This window comes from Melozone crissalis, unplaced genomic scaffold (assembly GCF_028551555.1).
Source record: "Melozone crissalis strain CALT ecotype California unplaced genomic scaffold, PUWL_Pcris_2 ptg000062l_1, whole genome shotgun sequence".
NCBI classification, from domain to species: domain Eukaryota; kingdom Metazoa; phylum Chordata; class Aves; order Passeriformes; family Passerellidae; genus Melozone; species Melozone crissalis.
In genome coordinates, this window is record NW_026535840.1 from 4,567,396 (window position 1) to 4,583,290 (window position 15,895).

The window sequence follows — 15,895 nt, forward strand, 5'->3', positions numbered from 1 at the left end:
CCTGGGACAGCTGCCCTGAGCCTGGCCAGGGCTCCAGGGCCCTCCTGCTGCCAGCCTGCAGGTTCCCTCCCAGCTCTGCCTTAGCCTGGGGGTCTGGAGGAACCTTTTTTCACAGAAAGGGTGCTCAGGCCTTGGCAGGGGCTGCCCAGGGAGCTTTGCAGTGCCCAGCCCTGCAGGTGTCCCAGGAAGGGCTGGAGGTGGCACTCAGTGCTTTGAGCACAAGGTGGGCACTGGGCACAGCTGGGACTCCGTGGGCTGGCAGGGATTTTCCAGCCTCGGGGATCCTGTGTGAGCTCCTCTGGGGTTCATATGTCACCAGGTGAGCAGCCTGTCACTGTCCCCAAACACCTGCAGGTGCTGGGCACTGCAGCCTGTCCTCATCCTGGATGTTATACATCTCCCCAAGGCTTGGAAAAGTCACTTCTTCCCAAGCTGTTCCTTCCCTGGCCATGAGAATGAGCTGCCCTGGCTGGTTACAGCCCGTGGATCTGGGAGGTCCCAGCCCTGGAGGTGCCTCCCTTCCCTCTTCTCCCCTGTCCTGGCCTGCCCAGCTGGGCTGGTGTCCTTCCATCCTGCACTTCCCCATCATCCCCTGGCCAAGCACCACCTGCAGGGGCCTGTTTGCACCTGACAAAATCTCTGTTTATCCTCAATCTAGCTATCCAGCATCCATCCTTGTTGCGGTGTGGTGTAATAGCCTGTCTCAACTATCCCAATTCCTCCCCCAGGTGCGCCAATAACCTCTCCCTTCCCCTCCCTTGCCCCCTTGCTGAGTGCTGTCTGTCAATCTTGGCATTTCAGCAAGGGCGAAGTTCAAAAGATGCCTCTCAGCCCTGGGGACATTGGGCCATCCAGCTGTCATTTGTCCCCTGAGACTTCGCCCCCCTTACCTGGTTGGTGGGATCCCTACCCCTTCCCTCCCCCTCTCCCTGGGGTTAAGGGAGCAGCAACCACGCGGTTCTTGGTTCTGTTGGAGCTGTTGCTGCATTCAGAGACCTGAGTGCTAGGAATAAAGATCCAAACCCTCCAGCAGAACCTGATTCCTTTTTCCTTCACCATCGCCTAAAGCCTTTCCACCAGAGGTAAACCTGAGTTCCTGCTTGCCTGGACTTGTCCCAGTCGCCCAGCTGCAGCATCCAGCCAGCCAAAGGTGCCTCTGGGGTGAAACACCACACACCCAGCCAGCCAAAGGTGTCTCTGGGGTGAAACACCACACACCCAGCCAGCCAAAGGTGTCTCTGGAGTGAAACACCACACACCCAGCCAGCCAAAGCTGTCGCTGAGGTGAAACCACCACAGCTGCCACCTTTGGTCAAGTAGCAAGGGTCAGACGAGCCCAGGCACGTTCCATCCGGCAATAGTGGGATTTAATTCCAATATTTTGGCGCCCAACGTGCGGCTGTTCAACCCCAGAGACATCCTGGTGACCCCTGACACCTCCTGAAGGCAGCTCCATATGGACATGGTGGCTCTCAAACCAGGTGCTTCAGAGCCAGCTGGCCACCCCAGCTCTGGCAGCACTGTGTGTTGTGAAGGTTGTACCTGCTCAGGGGTTCCCTGTAATAAACCTGGAGCAGATTCCCACCCTGAGGAGCAGAGAAGCTCAGCTCCATTGCATGGAATTTGGAGGAGGTCTTGTTTATGTTCCTTTCCCCAAGGGAAAAGGAGTAGCCAGAGCAACCTGGACAAGGTGTAGTGTTCTAGATGGGATGTTTCAACTTCATATTTGTTTGTTTATAGGACTTTTCTATTCTTTTGGAGCACAGCAAGGATGTGCAATGCAGTGTGGTTATTTGTGGTGGCTGTAAGAAGGTGGTGATGGACATTTGGGAGCCCAGCTGGGCACAGCTCCTTCCTGAGAGGGGACAGGGGGTGGCTTCTGTGTGGGATCTGTCCCCTGGGCTGGGTTTAATGTGTTCAGCAGCAGCTCTGTGCCCTGGCTGGGCTGGGACAAGCCCTAGGGAAATCTCTGCTGCTGCTTGGAGGAGAGCCCTGGATGTTCCTGGGTGCTGGCACCATGTTAAGCTCACAGGAACTCAGGCCAGGGAACACTTCCAGCAGGGAGGGATGTGCAAGGTCCTCTCCTTCTGGCATCCTTTCCTCCAGGGCAGCCCTCCAGCCTGCCCCAAAGCCCTGCTTAATCCCTGCCTTCCCCTCCAAGCCAAGAAATCCATCCCCATCCCTCTCCTGAGGGCTGCAGGAGCTGCAGGGAAGCTGTGGAAGAGGATGGAAATGAGACAGGCCTGAGGAGCCTGGGTCAGCCTTTGAGCAGCACAGAAATTTGGGATGGAAGCCAGAGCCCTGCCATGGGCATGCCAGGCTGCTCTGGGCCTTTGGAGCCCTGGGTGGGTCCCAGGGGAGGAAGAAAGCAGAGTGACCTTGGGGTAAATCCTTCTTGGGAAGATCTGAGTGCAGGGGTGAGAGGCAGCTCCTCTCAGCCCCTTCTCAGAGGGAGAACTGGAGAGGCAAAGGGAGCTTCTTCAAAGCCCTTTGTGCTCAGCCAGTCCTGCTTCCCCCACCACCACCTACTGCAGATGTTTTTTTTTCTCCTCCTTTCCTCTCCCCAGGTTTTGTGCCTTGGTCAGTGCTTCTTTCTGCTCTCTCATTTTCTCTGTTCCCCAACAAATTTGTGGGGAAAATGTGTGAAAAAACACCCCTAGTTTTTTCAGGTTTTTTTTTCCCCTTGGGGGCATTTCAGGGTTGGTTTCTGGTGGGATTTGAGGTGGAATCTTGTGACGGTGTTCACAGGGGTTCTTGGATTGGGGAAGAGATGAGGATCTGACTCCATGTTTCAGAAGGCTTGATTTATTATTTTATGATATATATTACATTAAAACTGTACTAAAAGAATAGAAGAAAAGGTTTCATCAGAAGGCTAGCTAAGAATAGAATAGCAAAGAATGATAGCAAAGGTTTGTGGCTTGGGGCTCTCCGTCTGAGCCAGCTGACTGTGATTGGCCATTAATTAGAAACAACCACATGAGACCAATCACAGATGCACCTGTTGCATTCCACAGCAGCAGATAATCACTGTTTACATTTTGTTCCTGAGGCTTCTCAGCTTCTCAGGAGGAAAAATCCTAAGGAAAGGATTTTCCATAAAAGATGTCTGTGACAGAATCTGACTTGTGATCTTCTGGTGTGCTGGGCATTAGGTCAGGCTGGTGGGGGAGACCCACCAGGAGCCCCTCAGCTGGGAGAGCTGGCAGGACACAGTGCTGTGCCATGAGTTTGGTCAGCCTGCCCCATTGTGGGGTGAGCTGTTCCTTTCCTCATGCAACATCAGCTGAGCTGTTGTCTCTGCTGTGTGCTGCTCCAGCTCACAGGAGCCTTGGACATCCATCCAGTCACAGGAGGAGAGACATGGGACTGAACTCCACAATTAGCCAAGCTGGTGGATTTCCCTGTGGCATGAAATTAAATAGTATTTGAATGCTCACCGTGGGGCTAAAGCTACTTTGTGCAGCTTTTTATGAAGATTACGAAGTTGCAGCAAAAAAGCAGATCTTGCTGTAATTAGAAGATAGAAGAGTTAATCATAGGGAGGAATTAGGATTCGTGCTTGCTCTGAAATTTTCCAAACTGCTTTAAAATTCCTTCAGCTGAAGGAGCTGAACTTCACTACAAACCTTTTGCAGGCTGAAGTGTGGTTTTCTTCATTCATTTGAATTGCAGCACAGAAGTCACAGGGCTCTTCTCCCCAGAGGTTCAAGAGGCTCTGAGTTCATTTTGTTGATATGTGAAATAATTTTGGTGCTTGTCGAGCCATAGGACCATTTACTTGATGTCCTTGAGGCAACCCAAGCATTTTATTGCTGTTTATTCACCCTTTGAGGCAAGATTTGAAACAAAAAGTCACCAAAGTCATCGAAATTTCAAGTTAGAAGTGAGAGCTGGGTGATGAACCCCCAGCAGCTGGGGGAGGGACACACTCCACATAATGCACCATTAAAACTTCATGAAGAGGTGTCCCAGAAAAAAAAATTAAAAAAAAAAAAACCAAAACACAAAAAAACCTACAAAGCACTGGGCTTAATATTAAATTCTTAGTTTTAGCAGTCTGGTCATTTTCAGGAAGGAATAATCAGCTTAACCGCAGCATTCCCATATTTAATGTTCTGAGCGGAGAGGGATTGTCTGATTTCCTTTTCCCTTTTTTTATTTTTTTTTTCCCTCTCTTTTCACAGTAATTAATGAAAGTCAAAAGCAGCAACTGGAATCTGTGAGCTACTCATCCCGTTATGCCCTGGGACTGTTTTATGAGGCTGGCACAGGGATTGGTGTCCCCTGGGCCGCTCGCTACATCGCCGATAATCCCTGCGTGCGCTTCATCTCCATCGATAACAAGAAGCGCAATATAGGTCAGTGCTCCCATTATTCCCCTTAAACACAGCCACAATGGAGGGTGCAGAGCATGAGAAATGCTGTTTAATTGAGTGTTGCTGCTCTGAACAGAGGCAGTGTTTAACTCCAGTGTTCAACTCCCGGCCGCGGCGGATGGCGTTTCATGTCGCCTTTGGCCTGTAATGAAGCACACAATGAGAGCGGGCTGGCCCTCAGAAAGTCAGCCCCCAGCACATGGTTTATGTTACTGCCTTTATGAGACCAGTGTCAGGGGATTGGAGACATCAAAATGTTGCTATTCCAGGAAAGAGCTGGGGTTCCTTTGTTTAAACACTGGTCTGTGCACTCGCCCGTTTGTCTCCCATCACCCAGCTCCTGCTCTTTCCTCAAGGCTTGGAAGCAAGAATGACTTTGGGTAATTGGAGCTTCTCAGCCCAGTTCAGAGCCGGCCAGGCTGCTTTTGTGACCAGGGAGAGCCCCTGAAATGGCTGCACATGCTCAGCAGGGCTTGGAGAGTATGCCCCAAGACAAACCCTTCTCCTGTCTTTCTGGAGGATGGCAGCTGAGGAAGTGTGTGTTTTATTTATTAAATGTCTTTCACCTACCAGGAGTGGGATGGCATAGAATAGCCCAAGAAAAAACACTGGCAGACCAGTTAGAGTCACAGAATCCAGCATGGTTTGGCTTGGAGGGACCTTAACGACCCAAAGCTCCACCCCCTGCCACGGGCAGGGACAACTTCCACCCTCCAGCCTGCCCTTGGGCACTGCCAGGGATCCAGGGGCAGCCACAGCTGCTCTGGGCACCCTGTGCCAGGGCCTGCCCACCCTGCCAGGGAACAATTCCTAATGCCCAATATCCCATCTATCCCTGCCCTCTGGCACTGGGATGCCATTCCTGCTTGTCCTGTCCCTCCATCCCTTGTCCCAGATCCCTCCCCAGCTCTCCTGAAGCCCCTTTAGGCACTGGAAGAGGCTCTGAGATCTCTTCAGAGCTTTCCCTTCTCCAGGAAAAACACTCCCAGCTCTCCTTCCTTGTAAGAGAGATTCTCCATCCTCTGTGCAAGTCAAATTTGTTGTTTAGCCTAAGAATTTAGCCTGTTGATCTGACAAAAGAGAAGAATGGCTGGACTGGCCAAAATAAAGATGCAGACACCCTGATGTGCTTTCTCCAGCAGGGACTTAGGTGAATATGTGAAAAAAGAGCCTAAGGAAAGCCAAATACAGAGAGATCTTTTTTCCTCTGGCATTGTCTCCTTGTTACTGACAGCGTTCAGCTGGAGATTTTCTTGCATCTGAGATTCTGTTTCCATTGTTGTGTTCAATGAAAAATACCTGATAGTTAATAGGACCTGCTGATATTATCCTTACCATTGTCAAGCAGGAATTCACCCATAATTTCCCCACCTCTCTGCACATGTGGTCTCAAAGCCCCAGCACCAAAACCAGCAAATATGGAACTGTGATGGAATTATCAAACAGCTTTGCTGTCTCCAGATGCAATTGAACCAAGAACAAAGCACATTATTTGGGGCATATTGTTGACAAATACATAGAAAGTACCAGAACATCAGTGTTGACACATACCTTTCTCACTGAAAATTTCCTTTGAATTGTGGGAGAGTTCTGTTTATATGAGCAAATTTTTCTTAGAAGAACAAATTGTGTGTGTGTGTCTCTTCCTAGGAGACAGGCTTTAGACAGCACAGGCAAGGGAGGTTGAGTGTGAAATTTATTTACATGTGAAGTCCTGCAACCAAAACACATGAATAAAAAGTTCCTTTATGCTTGTTTTAGCACATATGCAAGTATTTTGCATCTGCATTTTTCTTCCTGTGCTTTTAAGTGTCCTGCAGAAGATTTCAGTGGGAGGCACAGGAGCACCTTGCTGTCCCTTTTAACTCCACTCCACTCATCATCTTCCCACTCCTTCGTTCTTCAACCTTGATTATTTGGACTCATTTGAAGAAGAGGATGGTGACAACCAAAAAGTAAACATTCACAGCAAGCAGAATTGCTGGGTGAGGCAGCTGAGATCTTCCAGGGCAGTCATCATTCCCTAAAAGCCATCACTTTCTCCAGTTGTTTCTTCACCTGATGTATCCAACAATAAATGGAGGCTTATCTCACCCTCACTGCCACCTCAAATAGGTTTTTAATAAACAGCCTTGAACAGTAGAGATCCAGAGAAAATAACTATAGCTGGTAGTTGTCCCCTGCAGGAGGTGTGGAGCTGGACGATCCTCAATCCATTTTATGATTCTATGATCCCGTGAGCTTTCTGCTGAGGGACTCATGTAACATCTCCCTAAAGCAGCTAGTCCAGCCCTCAAAGGCCAGCAGCAAAGGCTGTTGGAAGCCCAGAGTGTCCTTGTCACTTGTGTGAGATGTGGCAGTCCCTGCCTCGACTCAGTAAAGCAGAGACATCCAACTCGTGGGCGTTGCACCAGTGAAACCCAAACCGGCCTTGCTGCTGTCATCACACAGCAGGGTGGGTTTGATAAAGCAATTATCCCTGATGCCCCCAATTCCTGGTGTAACCAGGAGCCTCCAGGAGGGAAGGCTTTTCCCAGCAGCTGAGGATCCCAGCTGCTGTGGGCAGAATCCCATGCCTGCCTGCAGAGGTGATGTTACGTAAGGGAGAGCCCACCAGAAGCGTGTGCTGAATTCCCTGTGTGGCGTGCATGAATATTAAACACTTTGTGGGATTGGCTGCCTCAAACACCCCATCCATATTTATACCAGGTCGGGGGGGACAGTGGGAATTCTCCAGCATCAATTATTTCTGGAATACTGCAGTCTTTGCATCTCTCTGCATTCCAGGAGGACTAAAGATAGATGACACATCAAAGGGGAAGTGGTTCCTTTCTTTTGCTCCAGGATTGTGGGGTTATGTAATTTAAAGGGAAGATCTGCCTTGCAGGTTTTTTGGCATTGTATAATTCCTGACTATCCTCTTCAGTTTTGAAATAGAGATTCCTTTCCTTCCTGAAATAAGAATTTTTAGGAAGATGAAGGAGTTAAAGAACTATTTAAGTTCTTGCCTCGTTGTGCAGCCGGTTGTGTTGTAATCCTCTGCCAGCTCTGCCTGCCTTTTAGAAAAATAATCAGAAACTGTTGGTAAGGCTAATTAAATGCTGGGTTTCTGAATATGAAAAAGTTAGTGCCATTCTTTCCATGACTCCTCCCAAATGTGCCTTCTCACGGAGTAGATTTTATTCCAGGGAGAACATGGGACTTTAGGAACCACAGGAATTTCTGAGGATAATGGGGAAGCTTGCTGGCCCTCTTCTCAAACAGCAGCGTGGCATTGTGAAAGTGACCCTCCACCTCTCTTGCTTTCTACGTGTAGTAAGGTTGATCACTGTAAAGTTGATATTTTTGAACTTTTAGGTAGGGTTTTTGAGGCCTGCACATTGACTTCTCTTTTGGCACCGTGTGAAGCCTCCCAGAGAGCAGGGATGCAGTTCCAGCCTGTCCGGAGGTGTCCAGCTTCTCTGCTGCCCTCCACGCTCACCCAGCAGCATTCCCTTCTTCCAGGGCTTGTTTGGTGTGGCAAAACCCCTTCTCCTCCTGCTAGCCAGGACCAGAATAGGGCTCACATGGCAAAACACATCTCCCCAGGAAGCTTAGAAATCCCTGAGGGTCAGGAAACAAACACATCGCGGTTTTATCGGGATCCGTTACGGCTCCAGGTTTTGGGCAGCAATGTGAGAAAAATACTCAATGCTGTTCCCCTAAAATGAGGAGAACACTCCTGTGGGAGATGTGTGCCTATCACATCCATGGACAGTTTTCTGCTGGAGACCCTTGAACGACCCCTGAGCACTCCAACAGTTGGTTTGGAAAGCTGGAATGTGTCACCTTCCCAGAGCGGATCTTGAGGATCTGGTTTCTTCAGTGGCAGGGCAGAGATAAGGAGTTCATCAAGCTTGGTGCCTAACAGCCAGAATGGTCAGCAAGTGTTCAAGCACCTCTTTCTTTGTGGATTCCTGGGTCAGAAAACACTGGTTTGCTGAAAATAAAATCTTCTTCTGAGAATGTGCTAGTCCAAACAAGGGTCTAACCTGGAGAGGCTTCCCAAGGAGGGATTTGAGGGAATCACTTGATTGAACAGCCAGCTCAGCTGAAATGCAGCATAACCCACATTGTGTCCTGCTCCATCCTGCTCATAGGGTCACCCAAAAATCCCCTAATCCAGGCAAATTCTCTGGCTGCTGGTCGTTAGGCCATGTCTGTAAGGTGACAAGCCAACATGCCAAGGGGACAGGAATCATCTGCTGCAGAAAACAAAGCCTGGCCCTTTCCAAGTCTGCTGGGATCAATGTCAGCACTTGAGCTATGATTTCATAGATGAAAACAAATTTTTCTGTTAGGACAAAGTCTGATGGTTTTAAACTGAGGGAGAGTTGATTTAGATGAGATAAAACCACCAATTTTTTTACACTGAGGCCCTGGCACAGGTTGCCCAGAGAAGCTGTGGCTGCCTCAGGATCCCTGGAAGTGTCCAAGGCCAGGCTATTGCAGAGATTCTCCTCCCTGACTTGTGTTCTCATTCCATGTGCTTTTTTCCCATCTGGGAGAAAAGAGTGGTACCACAGATATTTTTGCTCTTACTGACTCCCAGGCCAGAGGCACAATTGTCAGCATGTGGGGAAGGCAGATGTGAATGAGCAATGCTTCAAAAGCACCTCTCCTCTTCCTTTCTTTCCTGCAGAGTCTGCTGAAATGGGGCCCTCAGTCGTGGTGCACACCACTGTGTCCTTTGGCAGCGAGCACCTGGACTCAGACCCTGAGGAGGTGCAGCAGATCATCCTCAGCCACCTGCAGAGGATTGTGCCCTCCCTGCCTAAACCAAGCAGCATCAAGTGCCACAGATGGAGATACTCCCAGGTACTCAGCTGGGAGGACCTGCTGGGGCTGCATTTTCCATCCTCAGGGAGCAGGAGGAGAGGGGATGGTTGCTCAATATCCATAACAAATTCCTCCAGGCAGCCATGAGCAGCATCCAGGGCTGGCCAGCGCAGCCAGGTCACTTTTAGCCATTTTTTAACATCTTGGGCCTGGCTCAGCAGTGAGTTGTGCAGCTCTCCTGGTAAGCAGGGGTAGGAGCAGTGTACAGGAAGGAAGTAAATCCCACGTAATTCGGTGGGATTTTCACTGGTATTTAAAAATCATGGCTCAATACATCTCTGTGCATCCAAAAGTACGTGGTATTATTAGCAAAATTCCCACCCTGCCACAGAAAAGCAGAAGTACAGATGAACTAATTGTTGCTATTTGATTTGGCCCAGCTCAGTTTAACAGAATGTTTTGCAAAATGTATTTAAAAGTAAACTACCTAAGGGTAATAATAGCAAAATGTGCATATTTTGCAGTCTTCTTTTAAAAATCCAAGGAAATTGTTGGTGATTTCCTAAAGTACTGGAGTGTATCTCCATGTTTACCCAAAGCCTCTCAAGTTAATTTACATTGGTGAATTTCAACATGGAGGTGGATGCAAAATATTTACTTTTAAAGCAGTCCCCTAAAAATTTTTCCTTTTTTGAAGTTGCTGTGGATGGCTGTTGTGGAGTCTGCTCATACGCCTTGATCTGCATCCAATTTGGGAACCTGGTCTGGTTAGCACAAAGTTTATTTTTCTGCAAGTATTGGTGGATTGCAAAAGCAACCTCAGCACTGGTATTAATCCTTATATAAAACCTACAAAAGTTGTGGTGTGTTCTCTAAGTTCCTCTTTATCAGTTCAGGGGAGAGTTGGATCCATGTGGCGTTCACATTCTCTGAAAAAATTCCTTTGCCCAGGATTTTTCTCCTGGGAAGCTGAGAAGCCTCAAAGAAAAGGAAAACAATTCTTATCTCATTTGCTTCTCCTGTGTCTTGCTCGCGTAGAACGTATTTAAAAATTGTTTACCCAAAAGTAATTACCTAATTAAATTCTGGTATGAGTTGTTTTAACTCGTTAGCCAATTACAGCCAAGCTGTGTCGGGACTCTAAAAAGAGTCCCAAGTTTTCATTATTATCTTTTTAACATTCAGTAAATTTCTGTATTCTTTAGTATAATATAATATACTATACTATAATATAATATAATATAACATAACATAACATAACATAACATAACATAACATAACATAATGTAATATATAATTATATATATTATATTATATATATAATATAATATTCTTTAATATAATATCGTTTAAATATTTTTATATTCTTTAATATAATATTCTTTAATATAATAAAGTAATAAATTAACCTTCTAAAAACCCTAAAATCAAATGCATCATTTCTGCCTTTGTCAGGGCAGTCCCTGCAAATACAATAGATCCAGCTCTGGAAAGGGCTCCCAAACCCCATCCAATTCCTGCTGGCAGCCAGGGCTCTGAGTCCAGCAGCTGCTGGTGCCACAGGAGGAATTATCAGCAGCCTGTAATTTGGTGGATGAATGTCAATATGTCTTAGGTTGCAGATAAGTCCGTGTAGGTCAGACCCGTTATCTCGATAAAGAGATCTCTAAACCACCCTATAAAATAATCACTGCCTAAATGAAATATCTGGGGCAGAGCTCCCTCTTTCTCCTAAAGCTCTCTTTACTTTCAATTATAAGCTGTTGCCACAGAGGCCAAGGGAACTGATAAGATGGGTGCCTGTTTCCCCTGACTCTTTTAGTTGGGATTTATCCTACTCGTTAATTAAATCCGGCTGTAACATCCTTCACATGGCCAAACACAATCCTGGGATTAAAATGCAGACATTACAATTATCCATGGCAGATGAGGGATTAGGACTTCCAAAATTCTACTGACACTACTTAGCAGCACAGCTGCAGCTCTGGATCCCCTTTGCTCTAATTATGGTGAAGGCACCATTAGCATTCAGAGCCAGCAGCTTCCCAACCCACCGTGTGTCTTTGGCACAGGCACTTTATATGGAATTGCTGAGGCTGGAAAACACCTCCAAGATCTTTGACCAAATACCAGGCGGGGTAGTAGCTGTTTGGTGCAGCCAGCACCAAATAAACACTGGGTAGCCAAAGAGAAAAGACGCTCAAAAAAGACTTTTTCTGTCAGGTCTTTCTGCATTGTTTGTACTCAGCTCAATCAGTGAGAAAAATTCAGGAATAAATTAAGTACTGTCTTAAAACTGGTCTGAGGGAGAAGCTCTGGATTTGCCATACCTGGATAGATTCCTCTGTTAAGCTGAATAAAAGGTGAGGGGTTATAATTGGTTATTTCAGCTAATTTCCTCCTTTGGAGAGATGCTAACACCCAGTAGCAGAAAATGCAGCCAGCAACATAAACGTGGGTGTTTTGCAGCTCATCCACACATGGCAGAGAATGTCTCAGCAGTGGCCAGCGGAGGGTAAAGTGGAAAAATCCCTGGATTTAGCAAGATTTCTTGGAAGCTGACAGTCCCATGAGGGGATACAGCAATGGTTTACTGGGTGGAAATCCATGGAATGATCAAAAGAAAATTTTAAGAGTATCATGCTTTAGTAGGTTGGACATCAGGAGGAATTTCTGCATGGAAAGGGTGCTCAGGCCTTGGCAGGGGCTGCCCAGGGAGCTTTGCAGTGCCCAGCCCTGCAGGTGTCCCAGGAAGGGCTGGAGGTGGCACTCAGTGCTCCGGGCTGGGGACAAGGTGGGCACTGGGCACAGCTGGGACTCTATGGGCTGGCAGGGATTCTCCAGCCTCAGGGATCCTGGGGTTCTGTGATCAGAGACAGGAGGTTGAACTGTCTGGGATTTTGCAAGCCCCATTTGCTGATGTGAGATCACCCTCACACCTCTTTGATCTCAGACAGGTCATATCTACTGAGAATAAAACACAACAAACTGTAGAGTTTCTACATGTCCACACACAGTCAAGTTTTACTCTAATTATTCATCTCCCAGAAGTAAATATTTTACTGTGATATTTGTTGGTTAATGTTTGGATCTTTTGGAGTGGGAGGCCAGGCTGGACAGGGCTTGGAGCAGCCTGGGATAGTGGAAGGTCCCTGCCCATGGCAGAGATGATTTTTAAGGTCCCTTCCAACCCAAACCATCCTGTGGTTCTGTGATGTGCTTCTCAGGAACTCAGATCTTTCTGTGTGTGTGAAATTCAGGTAAATGAAATACTTCTCTCCCCACTCCCTTTATGTTTGTCATTCTCAGGTCACCAGAGCTGTGCCCAATTGTCCAGGACAGATGATTCTTCACACTCAGCCTCTCCTGATCTGTGGGGGTGATGGATTCACTCGTTCCAACTTTGATGGCTGCATAGAGTCTGCCATGAGTCTTGCAGAGGCTGTGAAGCCTTATTTACAGCAATTTCAAACTCAGGCTGCTAAAATTTCTCTAGATTAATTATGAATTTTTGCTGTGATAGATCGAATTTGATCACCATCATCTTGGAAGAAACAAATAAAGGAAGATGTATCAGCGCCCTGGAATAATTATTGGGATGGAATTAAATTGAATTTTCCAGGATCTGTGCTCAGAGTGGTTGCTTTGATTAAAATAAGACTTTCCCTGGCTGTAGACAGAGGCACAGAGCTCCAGCACTCTTGCCAGGTCTCCTGATACTTTTACAGCCCATGAAAATTATGTCAAGGAGAGGAGCCTGACTTGAAGCACCACAAAAACCATGAAGCTGCAGAGTTTATTCACTGGAAACTCCTTATTTTCTCCTTGTTCTAGTGACAGGACAAGGAGAATGGCTTCCTACTTCAGAGGGCAGGGCTGAATGGGATATTGGGAATTAGGGTGGGCAGGGTGGGCAGGCCCTGGATCCCTGGAAGTGCCCAAGGCCAGGCTGGATTTTGGGGCTTGGACCAGCCTGGGACAGTGGAAGGTGTCCCTGCCCATGGCAGGGATGACACTGGATTGGTTCAGAAATTCCTCAGAAATTAAGTAGGAAATAATTTATTTATTCTGAATTTCATTTTAACTTGCCCTTCCTCTTCAGTCACGTGTCACAAGTCTAGTACCTCTCTACCACAGCACTGAAAATAACAAAATACAGCAGACAGGATTTAAACCATTAGGGGAGTACAATTCAGCCTCTGTTTTTCTTATTTTATCTCTTCATTTCACCCAAATCTGACATCCTGTGTCACACCAGCTGACCACTGTGATTTACTGCTGCCTTTGGCCATTTCTTGTGGAGCATTTTAAGTGACACTAAGAATTTAAGACTTGTTAATTTTAAAAGAAGGCAGAAAACTGGATGTGAGGTGTCCTTGGCTCAATGGTTGTTCTCTGAAGGGCTGTGATGCTCTTTCAGGGGCTTTGTATCAGCAGCAGCAGTGACAGACCAGTGCAGATGTCTCTGACTCCTCCTTTCAGCAGTCTCTCAGCTTTGGTCACCTTGATGCCTCAAAGTACCCAAATCACAGATTCAGAGATGGTTTTTGAGTCATGAGATTTTCAATTTGGAGCTTTTTCAAGTCCTGGTGAGTCTCAAATTGCTCCTTCCTCATATCTCAGAATCAATGGGGTGGAAAAATCCCTGCCAGCCCATGATGCCCACCTTGTGCCCAGCCCAGAGCACTGAGTGCCGCCTCCAGCCCTTCCTGGGACACCTGCAGGGCTGGGCACTGCAAAGCTCCCTGGGCAGCCCCTGCCAAGGCCTGTGCACCCTTTCCATGCAGAAATTTTCCTGACAATATCATGCCAGGCTACCAATTCTGCAGCATCCCTCCAGTTAAGATGATTTAAGTAAAACCTGCTTGGTTTTACCTGTTTTTTTTTTTTTTTTTTTTTTAAGGTGGAGAGGAAAAGGTGTTGGATGTGTTCCTCTGGGCAGCAGGAATGCTGGGAGCAGGGAGATGTGGAGTTCCCACACATGGTGATGTTTCAAAGAGCCCTCTGTATCCAGAAGGGTGGCAACAGAAGAGACTTGTCTGGTTGATTTCCTGGGATTTCCCCTGATTTTTGATTAACTGGCAGATCCATCCATTCCAGCCTCTCTCTGCTTGTTCCCAGATGAGGGGCATGGCTGTGTCTGTTCTCATCTGTGCCATGAACACAGCCTGAAGTGGGACTGGAGCCTCCCAGCTCCCAGACCACGATGTCCTTGTGTTCCTCATCACAAGGAAAGCCAGGCCCATGGGTTCCCAAAGCCCTCCAGCTCCCAGCTGTGGTAATTTCCACCAGGGAACATCCCATGGCAGGGCTGGCCTGTGGCACCCTGTGCAGCCACTGCTCTTACTCTGGGATCAGGGAATATGGGAACAGGGCTGCAATGTATGGATCTGCCATGAAAAGTCACATCCATGCAGGGAAAATCCCAGGAAATCAACCAGACAAATCTCTTCTGTCTCCAGAGACTCAGGCCATGGTTTTGCGCAAGCATATGAAAATAATTTAAGAGATTAATTTAGTTTTGGAGACTTGGGGGTTTTTGTGTTGAGTTTGTTTGTTTTGGTTTTTTTTAATTATTTTTAAAAGTCAGCTGCAGGTGGGAGGTGCTGCCCAGCTGAAAGCACCCCTGTGACCACATTTCCTCTGGGTGGAGGGGCACATTGTGCTGGTGCAGCCCCAGACTCAGAGCAGAGTCTCTGCTGCTGCAGTGCCACCAGCGTGGGGTGTGACACTGCCAGAGGAGTTTCCTCCTTGGGTCAGTGCAAGGAAGAGGAACCTGACCCTGTGCCACCCTGGCTGTGTCTGGGTCACCATCCCCAGCCTGGCACAGAGGGCTCTGGGGCTGCCTGGGCCAGGGCAGCGTTTGCTGGGCTGCAAATGCCAGAGTGACCAGCTCCAAGGGATGGGGACAGGGCACAGGGGGGCTGGGACAGGGCACAGGGAGGCTGTGACAGACCCAGCTGCTCCCAGGGGAGGACCATGGCACTCTCTGAGCACCTTGAGCCTCCGTGCAGAGATTTCCCCGGAGCCAGAGCCGTTTTTGCCTCTAATCCATCCCCTGGCTCAGCTGTGCTGTCCCTAAGCCGCTTTGTGAGGCAGAGCTGAAATCCCAGAGCCTTCTGCTGCTGCTGTGCCCTGATCACTGCAGCTCCTCCCTGGCACCATCCTCCTTGGCATTTGTGCTTCATTCCCACTCTCAGGTGGCACCTCCAGGATCAGCCCCACCGGGCACGGAGCAGCCCCTTGGCTGAGGAGGAGGAGGAGGGAGAGTGACTGGCTTCATTTTCAAGAAGATCCAAGTAAAATTTCTCCTCTGGAGGTAAATAAATGGAAACAGGGAGAGAGTTATGGCTTGTGGAATCCAAAATGCAAGGAGCTCTCAGAAATTTGTAAGGCCAGGCTTGGAATTAAACACACAATTTTATCTGAGACCTTAGAAAAGGCTTCCAGACTTAGGTGCTAGAAGGGAGAATGTGGATTTACAGTTTAAAGCAGAGACACTTTAACTAAAAAGAAGAAAGTTTAGAGTCTTAAAGATATAAAAATAGAAGTAGTTACAAGGGTAAACAAGAAGTTTAGAATGCAGTACTGTAGGTTTGTGTGTCATAACATGATTGGCTAAGAAAGCTTACACTGTAACATGAGACAATAATAAGACATAATATTTAAAGATTAAGTAAAAAACTTAAATCTCCTTG

At 47.6% G+C, this 15,895-nt stretch overlaps 1 protein-coding gene across 2 annotated transcripts in view; it reads left to right on the top strand.

Moving 5' to 3' along the window:
- RNLS (renalase, FAD dependent amine oxidase) overlaps window positions 1–12,725 on the top strand; it is a 57,041-nt gene extending 44,316 nt beyond the window's left edge. For both annotated transcript variants that reach the window (XM_054288397.1, XM_054288398.1), the window contains 3 exons: window positions 4,188–4,361; window positions 9,061–9,236; window positions 12,507–12,725. In XM_054288397.1, coding sequence (XP_054144372.1) covers window positions 4,188–4,361; window positions 9,061–9,236; window positions 12,507–12,698 — 542 coding nt within the window. In that variant the 3' untranslated portion in view covers window positions 12,699–12,725. The remainder of the gene's footprint in view (window positions 1–4,187; window positions 4,362–9,060; window positions 9,237–12,506) is intronic.
- The last annotated feature ends 3,170 nt before the right edge of the window (window positions 12,726–15,895 follow it).